General features: G+C 39.8%; 1 protein-coding gene and 1 pseudogene across 1 annotated transcript in view; both read right to left on the reverse strand.

Moving 5' to 3' along the window:
* Positions 1-15,163: 15,163 nt before the first annotated feature.
* Positions 15,164-16,643, reverse strand: Ptbp1-ps6 (polypyrimidine tract binding protein 1, pseudogene 6; annotated as a pseudogene).
* A 4,337-nt stretch (positions 16,644-20,980) lies between these two features.
* Positions 20,981-22,616, reverse strand: part of LOC134486294 (large ribosomal subunit protein eL8-like) — a 33,344-nt gene continuing 31,708 nt past the window's right edge. Inside the window, exons 2-4 of the mRNA XM_087655049.1 lie at positions 21,515-21,747; positions 21,283-21,472; positions 20,981-21,163 (exon numbers count right to left, since the gene is read on the reverse strand). Of these exons, the coding sequence (XP_087511175.1) occupies positions 20,981-21,163; positions 21,283-21,472; positions 21,515-21,747 (606 nt within the window). The remainder of the gene's footprint in view (positions 21,164-21,282; positions 21,473-21,514; positions 21,748-22,616) is intronic.

Genomic DNA, 22,616 nt, shown 5'->3' on the forward strand with positions numbered 1-22,616 from the left:
ATCAAAAACTCAGGTGACAGCAGATGCTGGCGAGGATGTGGAGAAAGAGGAACACTCCTCCATTGTTGGTGCGATTGCAGACTGGTAAAACCATTCTGGAAATCAGTCTGGAGGTTCCTCAGAAAATTGGACATTGAACTGCCTGAGGATCCAGCTTTACCTCTCTTGGGCATATACCCAAAGGTGCCTCAACATATAAAATAGACACGTGCTCCACTGTGTTCATCGCAGCCTTATTTATAATAGCCAGAAACTGGAAAGAACCCAGATGCCCTTCAACAGAGGAATGGATACAGAAAATGTGGTACATCTACACAATGGAATATTACTCAGCTATCAAAAACAACGAGTTTATGAAATTCATAAGCAAATGGTTGGAACTGGAAAATATCATCCTGAGTGAGCTAACCCAATCACAGAAAGACATACATGGTATGCACTCATTGATAAGTGGCTATTAGCCCAAATGCTTGAATTACCCTAGATCCCTAGAACAAATGAAACTCAAGACGGATGATCAAAATGTGAATGCTTCACTCCTTTAAATGAGGAAAAAGAATACCCTTGGCAGGGAAGGGAGAGGCAAAGATTAAAACAGAGACTGAAGGAACACCATTCAGAGCCTGCCCCACATGTGGCCCATACATATACAGCCACCCAATTAGACAAGATGGATGAAGCAAAGAAGTGCAGACCGACAGGAGTTGGATGTAGATCGCTCCTGAGAGACACAGCCAGAATACAGCAAATACAGAGTCGAATGCCAGCAGCAAACCACTGAACTGAGAATAGGACCCCCGTTGAAGGAATCAGAGAAAGAACTGGAAGAGCTTGAAGGGGCTCGAGACCCCATGTGTACAACAATGCCAAGCAACCAGAGCTTCCAGGGACTAAGCCACTACCTAAAGACTATACATGGACTGACCCTGTACTCTGACCCCATAGGTAGCAATGAATATCCTAGTAAGAGCACCAGTGGAAGGGGAAGCCCTGGGTCCTGCTAAGACTGAACCCCCTGTGAACTAGACTGTGGGGGGGAGGGCGGCAATGCGGGGAGGGTTGGGAGGGGAACACCCATAAGGAAGGGGAGGGGGGAGGGGGATGTTTGCCTGGAAACCGGGAAAGGGAATAACACTCGAAATGTATATAAGAAATACTCAAGTTAATAAAAAAAAAAGCAAAAAAAAAAAAAAAAAGCAAATAAACCAGTCTTTGAATTAAGCCACAAGCTCAGCTCCCTGACCCAGAGCAGTTGGTAATACTTATAACAATAGGGGACCTCAGAGCCACCCCTCTTTCACCTAAAAAATAAAACTCTTTACTCTCAGGCTGATATTCTTAAAAATTTCGATGCCACCCTTTTCTCACTTAGAAAGCAAAACTCTAACTTTTAGGCTATTTCAGCTCTTTGACCCAGAGCAGCCTGTTTCTTTTCACAGCAGGGGACCTAGAGTCTGTGAGTAGAGACTTACCCTCCATTGATTTGTTTCAAGGTTCTCTTTTTAAGTCCATCTGACTCATCACAATGCCACCTGTATTTCACATAGAAACTCTAACTCTTAGGCACACAATCTTAAACTTTTAGTGGATTCTTGCCTAACACGTTGGTTTGGCACCTGTTGTAGTAAATAGTAAAGATGATTTTCAATATACATATCATATAAAATTACCAAGAAAGAAAATAATTTCAACTTGAAAACATTTAAGGTACATCTGAAAAATAAAGAGAAATAAATCGTACAAATGAATGAAGACACAAGTACGACTGACAGAAGAATAATCTGCAATGATTCATATTAGACTTCCAATGAAAATGAAAAGCATCTTTCATCAGAGCTGTTGGGTCTAAACTATCAAATACTACAAGTGTCTATCCTTCATCTGTTTGTGTTTTTTTTTTCTCTTTGGAATTGATAAGTACCTAAGCTCATCTGAGTTACAGTCAATTGTGATACACCTGATGTGGGTGCCAGGAAACAGACAGTACTCTTCAGAGCAGAGGATAGTATTAATGATCCATCTTCCAAACTTAAATTTAAGTTGAATTATGTTATCTATTTTTACAGGAATCTACTATAAGGCTACCACAAGCACTTAGGCTTAAAATAATTTCTGTTACAATCGCCATTAATCCACATTTCCCCACATGTGCTTTCTTACATCCCAGGACTACATGCATTTACAATGGCAAAGCTTTACCAATTACCTACTTATCCATAATTATTCAGTGTCATTGGAAACCTCTCTTTTCTATGTGCCATGTGAATATTACAACTGTTTGTATATCTGTAAAATAACTGATTTCTGAGGAAGATGTTGCCAAATAGAATAAGTACCATGTTACAATCATTGTGGTACTATGGTACATACACTTTATTAGGTGTGAATCAAGAATTATATGATTTGGGGAAAGGCCATGAGAATACCCAGAAAGTGAAGGCAGTTGTCTGAAGCTCAGACTACTAAGAAGCCTCATTAGCATGGAGAAGCATTCCAGGTACTGTATATGTGACTGAATACTCATGATTTCCTAGCTGTAAGTCATGGTTAGGTGTTCCAAAGCAAACAGAGACAGGGAGTTAGCTCTACTCCTGTGAGTCTCAAAGCTCTGATATTGCTGGGGTTCGAGCATAGAGAAAGAACAAAAGTTTTAGATGATACTTAATATATTATATTTTCTACAATTATCATTTTACACATAAAGCAAAGGTCCTTTATATGGGTCAACACTTTTGTAATCTATAAATGTAATACATCTTGGATGTAAGAAGAAAATGTAACAGGAGTTTTCAAAAGTGGTCTTGAGTCACTTTATTGTTTAGTCTTTTGCTCATTGATTAAATAGTGTTAAAAGACATCTCCCTTCATAATGGACCATTAAGTAATTGATTAGAAATGCATATACGGGGTTGGGGATTTAGCTCAGTGGTAGAGCGCTTGCCTAGGAAGCGCAAGGCCTTGGGTTCGGTCCCCAGCTCCGAAAAATAGAACCAAAAAAAAAAAAAAAAAAAAAGAAATGCATATACTATCACATCTGTTTCCCAAAGATGCTCTCTCGTAATTATTTATGGTTTTCTGTTAAGGCATGTTATTGATATTCTAAAGGTTTAGTCTTATTTATAAATTCATTCCATGTCAGTGTATTCATCTAAAGTCTTTGATATCCTAAAAAGCTCACTGTATTCTAGAATGGTAAACAAATTGATCATAGTATTTGTTTAAATCTTAATGCTTATTTTCAGTTTGATTACCAAGTGTTTTGATGTCTTTATAGAAAATTCAAATAGATTGAAAGTCTCCCAGTAGTAAAAGCGGACATTGTCTAATAAGAAAGACTCACCATTTACTTTGTTTAAATCTTTTTTTAACACTAGTAAACTTTTTTTAAACTTTTCCCAGGGGTTGATCAGTATCTTTAATTATAAAAAAATCAAAAAAATTGTTATTAATTTTTTTTCATTTTAAGGATGGATTATTTTCCAGACAGGACAGAGTCTGGGTTTATCTTAGTTATTTATTCACTTTCATGAATGAAACAACATGACAGGGCAGCTTTTAAAAGAAAGTATGAACATCATGGTAAAGGGCATGGCAAGAGGGAGCAAGAAGTCAAGCAGAGAAGCATAGGCAAAGAACACACACACACACACACACACACACACACACACACACGAGGGAGAGGAAGAGAAGGAGAAGAGAATTAATTTGGAGTGTCAAACTGCAAGCCCATTGACATACCTCCTCTGACAAAGCCATAGTTTCAGATCTCTTATGTGGTGGTTTGAATGAAAATGTCCGCCATTAGGATTGGGGCTATTAGGAGATAAGGCCTTGTTGAAAGAAGTGTGAACTTGTTGGAGGCAGTGTGTCACTGGGAGGTATGCTTTGAGATTTCAAGTGTTCAAGGCAGTTCCAGTGTCTCAGTCTCTGCCTGCTGCTTGGCCATCTGGAAATAGTACTTTTAGCTACCTATTGAGTACCATATGAGCCAGGGTGCCACCATGTTTGGCAATGGATTAAATCTCTGGAACTGTAAGCAATCTCAAATTAAATTAAATGCCTTCCTTTATAAGATTGCTATGGTCATAGTGTCTCTTCGCAGTAATAGAAACCCTAAAATGCTTCCCAAATATTTTGTCAATCTGGAGACCAAACATTCAAATATATGAGCCAATGGAGCACATTTTCTTTATAACTCCAGAGTTAATGTTTTGCTTTTTCAAAATGTTATGATTTGGTGTGCTATCATCTCTATTTAAAGGAAGCAGTGCAAAAAATGTATAATTATTACAATATATAAAAATTGTTTTTCGCCACATCCCTGGCCCAAGAGGAAACTGTATAAGGCCTCTGGGCTCCCGTGGGGGAGGGCCCAGGAGTGGCAGGACCCCTGCCTGAGACGCCGCCCGCCGGAAACTGAAGGAAACAGACCGGATAAACAGTTCTCTGCACCCAAATCCCGTGGGAGGGAGAGCTAAACCTTCAGAGAGGCAGACAAGCCTGGGAAAACAGAAGAGACTGCTCTCCGCACACACATCTCGGACACCAGAGGAAAAAGCCAAAGACCATCTGGAACCCTGGTGCACTGAAGCTCCCGGAAGGGGCGGCACAGGTCTTCCTGGTTGCTGCCGCTGCAGAGAGCCCGTGGGCAGCACCCCACGAGCGAACTTGAGCCTCGGGACCACAGGTAAGACCAAATTTTCTGCTGCAAGAAAGCTGCTTGGTGAACTCAAGACACAGGCCCACAGGAACATCTGAAGACCTGTAGAGAGGAAAAACTACACGCCCGAAAGCAGAACACTCTGTCCCCATAACTGACTGAAAGAGAGGAAAACAGGTCTACAGCACTCCTGACACACAGGCTTATAGGACAGTCTAGCCACTGTCAGAAATAGCAGAACAAAGTAACACTAGAGATAATCTGATGGTGAGAGGCAAGCGCAGGAACCCAAGCAACAGAAACCAAGACTACATGGCATCATCGGAGCCCAATTCTCCCATCAAAACAAACATGGAATATCCAAACACACCAGAAAAGCAAGATCTAGTTTCAAAATCATTTTTGATAATGATGCTGGAGGACTTCAAGAAAGACGTGAAGAACTCCCTTAGAGAACAAGTAGAAGCCTACAGAGAGGAATCACAAAAATGCCTGAAAGAATTCCAGGAAAACATAAATAAACAAGTAGAAACCCATAGAGAGGAGACACAAAAATCCATGAAAGAATTCCAGGAAATCATAAATAAACAAGTAGAAGCCCATAGAGAGGAGACACAAAAATCCCTGAAAGAATTCCAGGAAAACACAATCAAACAGTTGAAGGAATTAAAAATGGAAATAGAAGCAATCAAGAAAGAACACATGGAAACAACCCTGGATATAAAAAACCAAAAGAAGAGACAAGGAGCTGTAGATACAAGCTTCACCAACAGAATACAAGAGATGGAAGAGAGAATCTCAGGAGCAGAAGATTCCATAGAAATCATTGACTCAACTGTCAAAGATAATGTAAAGCGGAAAAAGCTACTGGTCCAAAACATGCAGGAAATCCAGGACTCAATGAGAAGATCAAACCTAAGGATAATAGGTATAGAAGAGAGTGAAGACTCCCAGCTCAAAGGACCAGTAAATATCTTCAACAAAATCATAGAAGAAAACTTCCCTTACCTAAAATAAGAGATACCCATAGACATACAAGAAGCCTACAGAACTCCAAATAGATTGGACCAGAAAATAAACACCTCCCGTCACATAATTGTCAAAACACCAAATGCACATAATAAAGAAAGAATATTAAAAGCAGTAAGGGAAAAAGGTCAAGTAACATATAAAGGCAGACCTATCAGAATCACACCAGACTTCTCGCCAGAAACTATGAAGGCCAAAAGATCCTGGACTGATGTCATACAGACCCTAAGAGAACACAAATGCCAGCCCAGGTTACTGTATCCAGCAAAACTCTCAATAAACATTGATGGAGAAACCAAGATATTTCATGACAAAACCAAATTTAAACAATATTTTTCTACAAATCCAGCACTACAAAGGATAATAAATGGTAAAGCCCAACATAAGGAGGCAAGCTATAACCTAGAAGAAGCAAGAAACTAATCGTCTTGGCAACAAAACAAAGAGAATGAAAGCACACAAACATAACCTCACATCCAAATATGAATATAAAGGGAAACAATAATCACTATTCCTTAATATCTCTCAATATCAATGGCCTCAACTCCCCAATAAAAAGAAATAGATTAACAAACTGGATACACAACGAGGACCCTGCATTCTGCTGCCTACAGGAAACACACCTCAGAGACAAAGACAGACACTACCTCAGAGGGAAAGGCTGGAAAACAACTTTCCAAGCAAATGGTCAGAAGAAGCAAGCTGGAGTAGCCATTCTAATATCAAATAAAATCAATTTCCAACTAAAATTCATCAAAAAAGATAAGGAAGGACACTTCATATTCATCAAAGGAAAAATCCACCAAGGTGAACTCTCAATCCTAAATATCTATGCCCCAAATACAAGGGCAACTACATACGTAAAAGAAACCTTACTAAAGCTCACAACACACATTGCACCTCACACAATGATAGTGGGAGATTTCAACACCCCACTCTCATCAACGGACAGATCATGGAATCAGAAATTAAACAGTGATGTCGACAGACTAAGAGAAGTCATGAGCCAAATGGAGTTAACGGATATTTATAGAACATTCTATCCTAAAGCAAAAGGATATACCTTCTTCTCAGCTCCTCATGGTACTTTCTCCAAAATTGACCATATAATTGATCAAAAAACGGGCCTCAACAAGTACAGAAAGATAGAAATAATCCCATGCGTGCTATCGGACCACCACGGCGTACACTGGTCTTCAATAACAATAAGGGAAGAATGCCCACATATACGTGGAAATTGAACAATGCTCTACTCAATGATAACCTGGTCAAGGAAGAAATAAAGAAAGAAATTAAAAACTTTTTAGAATTTAATGAAAATGAAGGTACAACATACCCAAACTTATGGGACACAATGAAAGCTGTGCTAAGAGGAAAACTCATACCTCTGAGTGCCTGCAGAAAGAAACAGGAAAGAGCATATGTCAGCAGCTTGACAGCACACCTAACATCTCTAGAACAAAAAGAAGCAAATACACCCAGGAGGAGTAGAAGGCAGGAAATAATCAAACTCAGAGAAGAAATCAACCAAGTAGAAACAAAAAGGACCATAGAAAGAATCAACAGAACCAAAAGTTGGTTCTTTGAGAAAATCAAAAAGATAGATAAACCCTTAGCCAGACTAACGAGAGGACCCAGACAGTGCGTCCAAATTAACAAAATCAGAAATGAAAAGGGAGACATAACTACAGATTTAGAGGAAATTCAGAAAATCATCAGATCTTAGTATAAAAGCCTATATTTAACAAAACTTGAAAATCTTCAGGAAATGGACAATTTCCTAGACAGATACCAGGTATCAAAGTTAAATCAGGAACAGATAAATCAGTTAAACAACCCCATAACTCCTAAGGAAATAGAAGCAGTCATTAAAGTTCTCCCAACCAAAAAGAGCCCAGGTCCAGACGGGTTTAGTGCAGAATTCTACCAAACCTTCATAGAAGACCTCATACCAATATTATCCAAACTATTCCACAAAATTAAAACAGATGGAGCCCTACCGAATTCCTTCTACGAAGCCACAATTACTCTTATACCTAAACCACACAAAGACACAACAAAGAAAGAGAACTTCAGACCAATTTCCCTTATGAATATCGACGCAAAAATACTCAATAAAATTCTGGCAAACTGAATTCAAGAGCACATCGAAACAATCATCCACCATGATCAAGTAGGCTTCATCCCAGGCATGCAGGGATGGTTTAATATACGGAAAACCATCAACGTGATCCATTATATAAACAAACTGAAAGAACAGAACCACATGATCATTTCATTAGATGCTGAGAAAGCGTTTGACAAAATTCAACAACCCTTCATGATAAAAGTCCTGGAAAAAATAGGAATTCAAGGCCCATACCTAAACATAGTAAAAGCCATATACAGCAAAACAGTTGCTAATATTAAACTAAATGGAGAGAAACTTGAAGCAATCCCACTAAAATCAGGGACTAGACAAGGCTGCCCACTCTTTCCCTACTTATTCAGTGTAGTTCTTAAAGTTCTAGCCAGAGCAATCAGACAACAAAAGGAGATCAAGGGGATACAGATCAGAAAAAAAGAGGTCAAAATATCACTATTTGCAGATGACATGATAGTATATTTAAGTGATCCCAAAAGTTCCACCAGAGAACTACTAAAGCTGATAAACAACTTTAGCAAAGTGGCTGGGTATAAAATTAACTCAAATAAATCAGTTGCCTTCCTCTATACAAAAGAGAAACAAGCCGAGAAAGAAATTAGGGAAATGACACCCTTCATAATAGACCCAAATAATATAAAGTACCTCGGTGTGACTTTAACCAAGCAAGTAAAAGATCTGTACAATAAGAACTTCAAGACACTGAGGAAAGAAATTGAAGAAGACCTCAGAAGACAGAAAGATCTCCCATGCTCATGGATTGGCAGGATTAATATAGTAAAAATGGCCATTTTACCAAAAGCAATCTACAGATTCAATGCAATCCCCATCAAAATACCAATCCAATTCTTCAAATAGTTAGACAGAACAATTTGCAAATTCATCTGGAATAACAAAAAACCCAGGATAGCTAAAGCTATCCTCAACAATAAAACGACTTCAGGGGGAATCACTATCCCTGAACTCGAGCAGTATTACAGAGCAATAGTGATAAAAACTGCACGGTATTGGTACAGAGACAGAAAGATAGACCAATGGAATAGAATTGAAGACCCAGAAATGGACCCACACACCTATGGTCACTTGATGTTTGACAAAGGAGCCAAAACCATCCAGTGGAAAAAAGATAGCATTTTCAGCAAATGGTGCTGGTTCACGTGGAGTGCAACATGTAGAAGAATGCAGATAGATCCATGCTTATCACCTGTACAAAGCTTAAGCCCAAGTGGATCAAGGACCTCCACATCAAACCAGACACACTCAAACTAATAGAATAAAAACAAGGGAAGCATCTGGAACACATGGGCACTGGAAAAAATTTCCTGAACAAAACACCAATGGCTTATGCTCTAAGATCAAGAATCGACAAATGGGATCTCATAAAACTGCAAAGCATCTGTAAGGCAAAGGACACTGTGGTTAGGACAAAACGGCAACCAACAGATTGGGAAAAGATCTTTACCAATCCTACAACAGATAGAGGCCTTATATCCAAAATATACAAAGAACTCAAGAAGTTAGACCGCAGGGAAACAAATAACCCTATTAAAAATGGGGTTCAGAGCTAAACAAAGAATTCACAGCTGAGGAATGCCGAATGGCTGAGAAACACCTAAAGAAATGTTCAACATCTTTAGTCATAAGGGAAATGCAAATCAAAACAACCCAGAGATTTCACCTCACACCAGTGAGAATGGCTAAGATCAAAAACTCAGGTGACAGCAGATGCTGGCGAGGATGTGGAGAAAGAGGAACACTCCTCCATTGTTGGTGGGATTGCAGACTGGTAAAACCATTCTGGAAATCAGTCTGGAGGTTCCTCAGAAAATTGGACATTGAACTGCCTGAGGATCCAGCTATACCTCTCTTGGGCATATACCCAAAAGATGCCTCAACAGATAAAAGAGACACGTGCTCCACTATGTTCATCACAGCCTCATTTATAATAGCCAGAAACTGGAAAGAACCCAGATGCCCTTCAACAGAGGAATGGATACAGAAAATGTGGTACATCTACACAATGGAATATTACTCAGCTATCAAAAACAACGAGTTTATGAAATTCGTAGGCAAATGGTTAGAACTGGAAAATATCATCCTGAGTGAGCTAACCCAATCACAGAAAGACATACATGGTATGCACTCATTGATAAGTGGCTATTATCCCAAATGCTTGAATTACCCTAGATCCCTAGAACAAACGAAACTCAAGACGGATGATCAAAATGTGAATGCTTCACTCCTTCTTTAAATGAGGAAAAAGAATACCCTTGGCAGGGAAGGGAGAGGCAAAGATTAAAACAGAGACTGAAGGAACACCCATTCAGAGCCTGCCCCACATGTGGCCCATACATATACAGCCACCCAATTAGACAAGATGGATGAAGCAAAGGAGTGCAGACTGACAGGAACCGGATGTAGATCGCTCCTGAGAGACACAGCCAGAATACAGCAAATACAGAGTCGAATGCCAGCAGCAAACCACTGAACTGAGAATAGGACCCCCGTTGAAGGAATCAGAGAAAGAACTGGAAGAGCTTGAAGGGGCTCGAGACCCCATATGTACAACAATGCCAAGCAACCAGAGCTTCCAGGGACTAAGCCACTACCTAAAGACTATACATGGACTGACCCTGGACTCTGACCCCATAGGTAGCAATGAATATCCTAGTAAGAGCACCAGTGGAAGGGGAAGCCCTGGGTCCTGCTAAGACTGAACCCCCTGTGAACTAGACTATGGGGGGAGGGCGGCAATGGGGGGAGGGTTGGGAGGGGAACACCCATAAGGAAGGGGAGGGGGGAGGGGGATGTTTGCCCGGAAACCGGGAAAGGGAATAACACTTGAAATGTATATTAGAAATACTCAAGTTAATAAAAAACATTGTTTTTCAAGTATCTTACTTAACAAAGCCAATATACTCCCCACTCTTCTAGCCTGGCTCACATGTCCATCTTCAAATATTATTTCCTCCATACAAAATTTACAAATTACTTCCTTTTACTATATAAACAAATACATGTTTTCCAACTACAGAGAAGTGTTTAAGTATAAAGATTTTTATTTCTCTGTTTCTTATATGTTCTGAGACTGAAAGAATGTGTCAAAAGGAAGATCAATATTCATCTTGTTGGTCTTAACTGCTAAGAATTAAGGAGCCATCCAGAGTAGCTAAGGAAAATGTTCAGATTCTGATACAAGTCTGGTCTGGCCTGAGACTTCAGCAGAGAGAAAGAGAGAGGGGAGAGAGAGGGGGGGTGGAGGGAGAGGGAGAAGGAGACGGAGAAATGTACCAGGCTGCAATGTAATTGACAGTTGTACTGTAAGTTTGCTGAGAAAGTTTACAAAGTGCAAAATCAAATGGCTCCTAATTTTCCAATGTCTATTACTGGCTGAACAAACTGAGAAAAACATGGGTTCAACTCAAACATAGCATTATGGGAACATCAGAGACCCCAGAGTGGAAACTGTTGCTTGATTATTCTACTTGCAGCAACTTCTCTTATTAAGAAAATGTTATAAGGGGTTTGGGGATTTAGCTCAGTGGTAGAGCGCTTGCCTAGCAAGCGCAAGGCCCTGGATTCGGTCCCCAGCTCCGAAAAAAAAAAGAAAATGTTAAAGTATAAATTTTTAATTATCATGTATAGGACATCCTTACCCCCAGTATTAGATGTGTTCTTTGGAAACTTTTGTCTACTTGAAATATTTATCCTGGTTTCAAACATATTTTCAGTTTCTATTCTGTCAGCATATTTTTCTGTTTTCATGGTGTGATAGATTATATTTCTCTTGTGAGTATATTTTCCCTTTGAAGACACTATTTCTTATATATGATGTTTACTTTATAAAGCATGGTCACAATGCTAAAATCCATCAAAATAGAGAGTATGAGTCTTACATTTCTATTAGAGCTAACCTAGCAGGAGTTAGAAAACAACAATAACAAAAAAAATCAAAGAAACTTTTGAGAAAAGAAGGTCAAATGCAAAATCATTTGCCTGGAAAATATATAGAAGTTAAGACCAATATTCTTATGGTCTTTTTATTTGTAATAAAAATCTCCAGTGAATGTTCATGAATAAGTATTTATTCATACTTCTGGATAGAAATCATTCTCTAAACAACTTATTCTGTTTGGACTTACTTGTCCAAAATAAAAATATTTTATGGAATGACCAATCAATTTTCTGTAGTCAAGACATGTTTTCCGTTGACTTTAATTTTCCCTTTACATAGGGAAATACTCCAAATATATATTGTATTGGACAATATGATGTTTTATGAGAACAATTTTGTAAACAAATAATGTAAAATATTTTTAGAATTAAATGTTTATATATGAGAACTATTTGAACACATCAAAAACAATAGTCATTCACATAAACAATAATTCTATATTATTTCACATGAATGATTTTAAAATTCATCTTTCTGAGCACTTGCTTCCATATTATAAAACTAGTTATTATACTGACACTTTAATCATCTTAATCTAATTAAGGTGGATCTAAAACATATACCCTTCAAACATTATGATTGTTTTACTAATTAATGTTAAGGAAATCATTATTGATTAAAGATTAAATGCTTAGTCAAGATGTATTATTTCAAATTTGTGTGAAAAGATTCAAAACCTTTATCCCCACTTGATATTTATTCCAAAATAAATGACTCTAACAGTTCATTAACCTAATTTAAATAAAGGAATTCAATTTATTTAATTTTATGTCGTTCTGTATTCTCAAAATAGGACCTCACATCTATTGATAACTTCACTAATTTACTGACATAAAATTTCTAAACATTATAAATATGCATGTACACACATTTATGAAATTCATTTTTAATATTTTTAAAGATTTCATTTTTATTGGTCATATTTTTATTTACATTTCAAATGTTATTCTCTTTCCAAGTTTCCCTGTCCAGTCCATAAACCGCCTATCTCATCCCTCCTCCCCCTTTTTCTATATGGGTATTCCCCTACCAATCAATCCACCCCTTCCTGCCTCCTCAAACTGACATTCTTCTACACTGGGGGGATCAAGCCTTGGCAGGAACAAGGGCTTCACCTCCCATTGGTGCCCAACAGGACATCCTCTGCTACATACACAGCAGGAGTCATGGGGCTGTCCATGTGTACTCTTTTGATGGTTATTTAGTTCCTTGGAGCTCTGGTTGGTCTGTATTGTTTTTCTCATGGCATTATAAGCCCCTTCAGCTCCTTCAATCCTTTATATAACTCTTCCAATCGGGACCCTGTTCTCAGTTCAGTGGTTGTCTGTGAGCTTCCCAGGAAACAACTATATCAGGCTGCTGTCAAAATGCACCTCTTGGCATCAGGAATATCTGGGATTGGTGTCTGTATATATATATATATAGGCTGGATTCTAGGTGGGGCAGTCGCTGGATGGCCTTTCCTTCAGTTTCTGCTCCACAGGTTTTCTCCATATTTCTACCTATTAATTTTTTTTGTTCTGCATTCTAACAAGGACTGAAGCATCCACATTTTGATCATTCTTCTGGAGATTCATGTGACCTCTGCATTGTATCCTGTGTAATCCCAGCTTTTAGGCTAATATCTACTAATCGGTGACTGCATACCATGTTTCTGTTGTTGTTGTTGGTGGTGGTGTTGTTGGTGTTGGTGTTGGTGGTGTGTGTTAGTGTGTGTGTGTGTGTGTGTGTGTGTGTGTGTGTGTGTGTTGGTGTTACTTCACAGAGGATGATATTTTCTAGTTCATCCATTTGTCTATGAATTTCATGAAGTCATGTTTTTAATAGCTGTGTAATATTCCTTTGTGTAAGTGTATCACATTTTCTGTATCCATTCCTCTGTTGAGAGACATCTGGGTTGATTCCAGCCTCAGGCTATTATAAAGAAAACTGCTATGTACTTAAAGGAACAGGTGTCCTTGTTATATGTTGGAGTATATTTTGGGTATATTCCCAGGAGTGGTATAGCCTGGTCCCCAATATTCTGAGGGACCTCCAGACTCATTTTCATAGTGGTTGTATCAGCTTGCAATCCTACCAACAATGGAGGAGTGTTTTCATTTCTCCACATCCTTGCCAGAATCTGTTATCAACTGAGTTTTATCTTAGCCATTCTGACTGGTGTGAAGTGGAATTCAAGTTGATTTGATTTGCATTCTATGATGACTAAAGAGGTTGAACATTTCTTTAGGTGCTTCTCAGCCATTCGATATTCCTCAGTTGAGAATTCTTTGTCTAGATCTGTTTCTCATTTTTTTAAGATTATAAAACTGCTTTAATGGAAAGTTCCCTCTCCCCCCAATACACCATCTGGGCTTGGGTAGATGTGGTCAGGACTGGCCCCAAAACAATAGAGTCTATAGTCATTACCAAAATATACATCTGTCACCATAAAAAATGCTGCACCACCTCAGCCCCACAGGTATAAAATCATAAATATTTACACTCTTCCCGTGATGCTCACATAACTGAGGTGCAGGGAACACCTCCCATAGAAAAAGGCTAGGATGGAAATGGTCGTCCAGGAGGGATATTAAGGCCTAGAGGTTAACCCCTTAACTGGTCATAGTCAGAGTCGTACAGAAAACAAAAGTTTAGTCCAAAATTTGAAGGTAGAAACCCACAAGTCTCAGAGCTTTTTCTCTAGCCCTGGCCTGGACCCACCTGCAAGTTGGTCACTGGAAGGAAGGCGTGTTGGCGACTCAGAAGCTTAGAGTACATCCATACAACTATATCACTGCTATACAAAGTTACTTAAAATCTGTATCTCGTGCATACAAATGGAAAAGTCCCAGGTATTTGATCAAGTGGAAATATTGCTAGGCACAGGTGTCTGTGACCACACAGAATAGAATAAAAAGGTCAAATGAGGCTAGGCAGCTGAGGATGGCCTGGGCCCTCTGGGCTGGCCAGGGACAAGGGAAAATCATGTTACTTGATTATAATAAGGGTGTAGAGGAGTGACCCCAGCACATTCAAGGCATTAGGGAGCCTATGTATAGGCTACCTGACTCCATGCAGGCCTTGAGACAACTTGTGGCCTTAGAGTTTAGGTGTGTGGCCATGAGGCGTGCTGGTTTTGTAAGGCACAAAAAGTGGCTGTGTTCCGTGTACTGCTGTGACCTTATGCCTGAGCCCCTCAAGGCATGGTGCTGGGACTGGACCTCTGTGGCTCAAGCCATTTCCCACCAAGGCAAAGTGAGCCAGATTTATTTAAAAAAACAGGTAAACTGATCTCTCTTTAAAAAAATAAAATATTTGGTCTGTAAGGTCACTTCAGCTGCTTTTTAAAGTGACTTTTCTGGAATGGCGGAAGCTTTAGCAGGCCCACAGGCACCTAGATTGTGGACTTGGAAAAGGACACTCACAGGTGGTGGTTCCCCTCCAGGTCATGGTTGTACAGCTCAATTAGTGCCGGCCCTGACTGCCTCCTCCACAGGGCCCATCTGGATCAGTATCATCTTGTGGTCCTTCTTGAAGAACTTGAAGCCTTTTACCATACCACCATTGCTGGAGAAGAGGCTCTTGAAGTCATCCTCTGACACAGAGGGCGGGATGTTGGAGAGGTGCAGGGTAGCTGAGGGTGGGAAGATGTTCCAGAAGTTCTTGGAGCCTGGTTTCTTGAAGTGGTGCAGTGGTGAGCTGCTGTAGTCCTTGGTCTGTCTCTGGTCTTTCTGTCCCTCATGAGGCAACTGCACACTATTATGCTTTGACGGTGTAATGTGCACTGATGTCCCATGCAGCTTGTGCCTGTTCAGGTGACTTATGGCCAGCTGGGCCTGGCTGCCATCTGTGCTCTGCACAAGGGCATTTTCCTTATTGAACAGGATCTTAACCTGCTGCATATCACCATAGACGCCGAGGAGAATAAAGAGGCTTTGGGTTGTGACTCTCTCAAGGTTCAGGTTGCTGACCTAAAAGACAGAATTCCCAGCACCTGCCAGCACTGGGATGGCAATACGGCCAGCTGCAGCAGCAGCAGAGTATATGGCCAGGGGTCCAGGACTCCATGGACATTAGGAACAGAGAGGCCAAAGGCTGCTGCCATGGTCTGGTCCAGGGATGGGTGGCTGTCTCCAGCACGTCAGGGATCGTGTAACCTCTGCTCTTGTCGTTGTTGTATTGTACGTTGAGCCTGGTGAGCTTGGAGAAGTTGATGCACAGCATGCAGCGAGCATTGCAGATGTTCTGGCCATCCGGGACAGCTTGGCATGCTGGGCACTCACAGGGTCAGCGGACTGCAGCAGTGCCTAAAACTAGTTGTTCTTGGTGAACGTGATGATCTTCAGGACTCTACCAAACTTAGAGAAGATCTTGTGCAGCACATCCAGGGTCACTGGGTAGAAAAGGTTCTCCACAATGATCCTGAGCACTGGGCTCTGGCCTGCCATTGCCATTCCTGCAGCCACGGCAGCAACTGAGGTTGCCAAGGCCATACTCCTGACTGTACGGTGTTCACAGGTTGCAGGGCTGTCTGGGCGTGTGCCTGGTTGGGCGAATTGTCGGTTTTGAGCTCCTTGTGGTCGGAGAACTGGATGTAGATGGGCTGCCCACGAAGCACTGGCACCACCGATGTGTAGTAGCTAACCATAGTGTTGGCAGCCTCCACTGTGCTCATTTCAATGAAGGCCTGGTTCTTCCTCTTCAGCATAAGGAGGTTGGTAGCTTTCCCAAAGGACAGCCCCAGGGAGATGATCTCACCTTCAGTGACATCACTATGTAGCTTGAGGACATGGATGACTCTGGAAGGAACTCCTGTTGTCACCTTTGAAGTTCTTGCTATAATTTCCATTAGCTGCTGAGGCTGAGCTGCTCATGATGAAGAGGCCGTTGATGACGTGGAGAAGAGCTTGTCTGATCCCCACTTTGTACCGACTGCATTGTCTGTGAAGATGCTGTCTATGGCACACAGAGGAGACCTGTGGGGGACGGAGCAGAGGCACAGGAATCCTGTTCCCCATTTTTAATACGATTATTTGATTCTCTGGAGTCTCTCTTCTTGAGTTCTTTGTATATATTGGATATTAGCTCTCTATCAGATATATGATTGGTAAAGAGTTTTTCCTAATCTGTTGATTGTCTTTTTGTCCTAGTGACAGAGTTCTTTCCCTTACACTTTCCCTTTGCAATTTTATGAGGTCATGTTTGTTGATTCTTGATCTTAGAGCATGAGTCATTGTTGTTCCATTCAGGAAATTTTCCCCAGTTCCCTGTGTGTTTGAGGTTATTCCCCAGTTTTTCTTGTATTAGTTTGAGTGTATCTGATCTTATGTGGAGGTCTTTGATTCACTTGGACTTGATCATTGTACACAGTGATAAACATGTATCAATTTGTATTCTTCTATATTCTGAGCTCCAGTTCAACCAGCACCATTTGTTGAAAATGCTATCTTTTTTGCACTGGATGGTTTTAGATTCTTTGACAAAGATCAAGGGACCATAGGTGTGTGGATTTATTTCTGGATATTCAATTCTACTACATAGATCTAGTCTCTGTACCAACACCTTCCAGTTTTATCACTATTGCTATGTAATATAACTTGAGGTCAGGGATGGTGATTCCAACAGAAGTTCTTTTATTGTTGAAAATGTTTTTCGCTATCTTGGGTCTTTTAATATTCCAAATGAATTGGAAATTGCTTTTTCTAATTCTGTGAAGAATTGAGTTGGAATTTTGATGGGGATTACTTTAAATCTACAGAATGCTTTTGCAAGATGGACATTTTTGCTATATTAATCCTGCCAATCTATGAGCATGGAAGGCCTTTCCCTCTTGTGAGATCTTCTGAGATCTTCAATTTCTTTCTTCAGAGACTTGAAGTTCTTGTCATACAGAACTTTCACTTGCTTGGTTAGAGTTACATCGAGGTATTTTATGTTATTGGGACCATTGTGAAGGGTGTCATTTCTCTAATTTCTTTCTTGGCCTGTTCATCCTTTGAGTAGAGGAAAGCTACTGATCTGTTTGAGTTAATTTTATACCCAGCAATTTTGCAAAAGTTGTTTATCAGGCTTGGTAGTTCTCCGGTGGAATTTTGGGGTCACTTAATTATACTATCATATCACCTGCAAATAGTCATATTTTGACTTCTTCCTTTCCAATTTGTATCCCTTTGATCTCTTTTTGTTGTCTGATGGCTCTGGCTAGGAGTTCAAGTACTATATTGAAAAGGCAGGGAGAGAGCGGGTAGCCTTGACTAGTCCCTGATTTTAGTGGGATTACAAGTTTCTCTCCATTTGATGTTGGCTACTGGTTTACTGTATATTTCTTTTACTATGTTTAGTTATTGACCTTGAATTCCTGATCTTTCCAAGACGTTTAACATGAATTTTGCCAAATGCTTTCTCAGTACCTAATGAGACGAAAATGTATTTTTTTTTGGTTCGAGTTCATTTATATAGTGGATTATATTGATGAATTTCCTTATACTGAACCATCACTGCATCCCTGAGATGAATCCTACTTGATCATGAGGGAGGATCATTCTGATGTGTTCTTGGATTTGATTTCCAAGAATTTTATTGAGTATTTTTGCTTCTATATTCAGAAGAGAAATTGATCTGAAGTTTTATTTCTTGGTTGGGTCCTTGTCTGGTTTAGGTATAGGTGTAACTTTTCCTTCATAGAAGGAATTGGGTAGTTTTGTTTCTGTTTCTATTTTGTGGAATAGTTTGGACAGTATTGGTATTAGGTCTTCTTTGAAGGTCTGATAGAATTCAGCACTGAACCCATCTGGCCCTGGGTTTTTCCTTGGTTGGGAGACTTTTAATGACTGCTTTTATTACTTTAGGAGTTATGGGTCTGTTTAGATGGTTTATCTGATCCTGAATTAGCTTTGGTATGTAGTATCTCTCTAGAAAATTGTTCATTTCATACAGATTTTCCAGACTTGTTGAGTATAGGCTTTTGTAGTAGGTTCTGATGATTTATTTCATTTCCTCAATTTCTGTTGATCTGTCTTTCTTTTAGTTTCTGATTTTGTTAATTTGGAAACTCTATCTGTGCTCTTTGGTTAGTCTGGTAAGCTTTTATCTTTCGTATTGATTTTATCAAAGAAAGAGCTCTGTTTTTTGTTTGTTTGTTTGTTGTTTGTATGGTTTATATGGTTGTTGTTTGTTTTGTTGGTTCTTATTTGTTTTGTTTTTTTTGTTTGTTTCTATTTGGTAGATTTCAGCCCTGAATTGGATTATTGCCTGCTGTCTATTCCTTTTGGGTATATTTGCTTCTTTTTGTTCTAGAACTTTTAGGTGTGCTGTCAAGCTGCTAGAGTATGTGCTCTCCAGTTTCTTTTTGGTGGCACTCGGAGCTATGAGTTTTTCACTTAGCACTGCTTTCATTGTGTCCCATAAGTTTAGGTATATTATGTCTTCATTTTCATTAAATTCTAAATGCCTTTACTTTCTTTCTTTATTTTTTCCTTGACCAAGTTATCATTAAGTGTTCATCTTTGATGTGTACGTGGGCTTTCTGTTGTTTTTGTTGTTATTGAAGACCAGTCTAAGACTGTGATGATCTTGTAGGGTGCATGGGATTATTTCAATCTTCTTGTATCTGTTGAGGCTTGTCTTGTGACTGATTCTATGGTCAATTTTAAAGAAGATACGATGAGGTTCCCAAAAAGATATATTTTGTTTCATTTTAGGATATCTGTTAAATCCATTTGTTTCATAATTTCTGTTAGTTTCTCTGTGTCTCTGCTCTCTGCTTAGCTTCCCTTACCATGTTCTGTTCATTGATGAGAGTGTGTGTGGGGGGGAAGTTTCCCAATATTATTATGTGTAGTGAAGTGTGTGTGTGTGTGTGTGTGTGTGTGTGTGTGTGTGTGTGTGTTGAGCTTTAGTAAGGTTTCTTTTAGAAACGTAGGTGCCTTTGCATTTGGAGCATAGATATTCACAATTGAGAGTACATTTTGGTGGAGTTTTCTTTGATGAATATGAAGTTTTCTTCCTTATGTTTTGATAACTGTTGGTTGAAAGTTGATTTTATTAAATATTACAATGGCTACTCCAGCTTGTTTCTTGGGACCATTTGCTTGGAAATTTTTTCCAGGAATTTACTCTGAGATAGTGTCTTTCTTTGTCATTGAGGTGTGTTTCCTGTATGCATCAAAATGCTGGGTCCTCTTTATATACCCAGTCTGTTATTGGGAATTGAGTCCATTGATGTTGAGGAATATTAGGAATCAAGGATTGCTGGTTCTTATTTTTGTTGTTAGAGGTGGAATTGTCTGTTTGGCTATCTTCTTTTGAGATGGTTGAAAGTAGATTACTTTCTTGCTTTATCTAGGGTTTAGGTTCCCTCCTTGTGTAGGAGTTTTCCATTTATTATTCTTTCTGGGGCTGAATTTCTGGAAAGATATTGTGTAAATTTGGTTTTGTCATGGAATATTTTAGTTTCTCCATCTATATTAAGAATTTAGCTAGATACAGTAGCCTGGGATGGCATTTTTGTTTTCTTCATGTCTGCATCACATCTGCCCAGGATCTTCTGGCTTTCATAGTCTCTGAGGAGAAGTCTGGTGTAATTCTGTTATGTCTACTTTTATATGTTATTTGACCTTTTTCACTTACTGCTTTTAGTATTCTTTCTTTGTTTTGTGCATTTGGTGTTCTGACTATTATGTGACAGGACGAAATTCTTTTCTGGTCCAATCTATTTGGAGCTCTGTAGGCTTCTTGTATATTTATGAGCATCTTTCTTTTGGTTAGGGAAGTTTTCTTCTATAAATTTGTTGTAGATATTTACTGGCCCTTTAAGCTGAGGCTGTTTTCTCTCTTCTCTACCTATTGTTCTTATGTTTGATCTTCTCATTCTTTCCTGCATTTCCTGGAGGTTTTTGGGTTAGGAGCTTTGTACATTTTGTGATTTCTTTGATGGTTGTATTAATGTTTTATATGGCATCTTCATCTGAAATTCTCTCTTCTCTTATATTCTGTTGGTAATGCTTGTGTTTATGACTACTGATCTCTTTCCTAGGTTTTCTATCTCCAGGTTTTTCTGCTTTTGCAATCTCTTTACTGTTTCTATTTCCATTTTTGGGTCTTGAATGATTTTGTTCAATTCCTTTACCTGTTTGGTTGTGTTTTCCTATAAGTCTTTTTTTGGAAGATAATTTTGTAATTACATTTATGTACAGAAAACTTAAGTGTACATTTAACCCAGTCTAGTGGTGAGTTCTTTAGCCTTTGACTTTTCCAGCTTGGCAATGCGAGCCACAGACTTAGGACCCAGGACATTGCCTCCCCAGTGGAGGCAGATCTTGTCATATCTTTCATTATAATTGGTCCTAGTAGTTTCGACCAGCTTAGTCAGAGCACCCTTGTCTTCCGAGTTAACCTGTGTGAAGGCAACAGTGGTACATGTCTTCCTGTAGACCAGGCACTCCAACCTGTCCTTTCCCTTGATGATGCATAGGGCACCACCATCTTTTGACAAAGGGCAGGCAGGAAAACCACCAGCTCAATGAGGTCTACATCATGGGCAATCACCACCAGCTGAGCCTTCTTGTTCTCCACCAAAGTGGTGACTGTATTGACCCCTGCTCGGAGGACAGGTGGTCTCTTAGTTGGGATGTCCCCTTTGCCAACAGCTTTCTTCTCAGCACAGGCCAGCAGCCTTTGCTGCTTCTCCTGCTTTGTCTCTGGCCTGTACTTGTAGGCAAGTTTAAGCAGCTGAGTCACTGTTTACCTGTCCAGGGCCTGGGTGAACTGTTTGGTGGCAGGAGGTACTTTGAGCCACTTATAGAGGATGGTTCTTTGCTGATGCAGCTTGATGTAGCGGGGCCATTTGAGGAAGCGTGTGAGATCTCTTTTGGGCTGGATGTCCTGCCCAATGCCAAAGTTCTTAGGCCTTTTCTCAAACAAAGGATTGACCACCCTTTTGGCCTCCTGTTTCTTGACGATGGCGGGGGCTGGGGCCACCTATTTTCCCTTGGCCTTCTTTCCTTTTCGCATCTTGCTCAGCTGGAGCCCTATAATTCTTTAAGAGATTTTTGTGTTACATTTTTAAGGGCTTCTACCTGTTTACCTGCATTGTCCTATATTTGTTTAAGGGAATTATTTATATTCTTCTTAATGTCCTCTAACATCACTATGAGTTATGATTTTAAATCACAGTCTTGCTTTTCTGATGTGTTGGGGTGCTCAGGTCTTACTATGGTGACAGAACTGGATTCTAATGATGCCAAGTGGCTTTGGTTTCTGTTGCTTAGATTCTTGACTTTGCCTCTTGCCTTCTGCTTATCTCTGGTATTAGCTGGTTTTGCTGTCTCTTGAAAGTGACTTTACCCTCCGATAAGTCTGTGTATCAGCACTCCTGGAGACAGGTTCTCTCCCAGGGTGATCTTGGCACAGAGAGCTATGTCAAAGTTTAAGTTCTGTGCAAAAGGAAATCAGAAGGATCCTGTCTCAGACTGTTCCTTTGTTCTGGTGTCCAGAGGGCTCCAGGTGGGTTCTGGTTGGGCCAGGAATATGAGCAGCAGTAGTGACCTCACCTGTGTTCACAAGACTGTCTACACTTCTGAGAATTCAGTTCTCAAGTTATAGAGAACTGTGGCACTGGGTCATCTCTGGGTGCAGGTAGAACTTTTAAATATTTTGTTCCAGACTGCTCTTACATTCCTGAGTCCTGCTTACTCCACCAAGTCCCTTGGAGCAGAGGTGATGGCCTTACCTGTGTTCTCAGGTTTGTCAGCACTCCCAGAGACCAGCTTTCTCTTAGAGGGATCTCTCATTTCTTTTTTTTTATAAATGAATAGTGCATTCAATCCCTTTGTTCTTATACAAACATC

Source organism: Rattus norvegicus, chromosome 3, assembly GCF_021556685.1.
Source record: "Rattus norvegicus strain SHRSP/BbbUtx chromosome 3, alternate assembly SHRSP_T2T, whole genome shotgun sequence".
NCBI classification, from domain to species: Eukaryota; Metazoa; Chordata; class Mammalia; order Rodentia; family Muridae; genus Rattus; species Rattus norvegicus.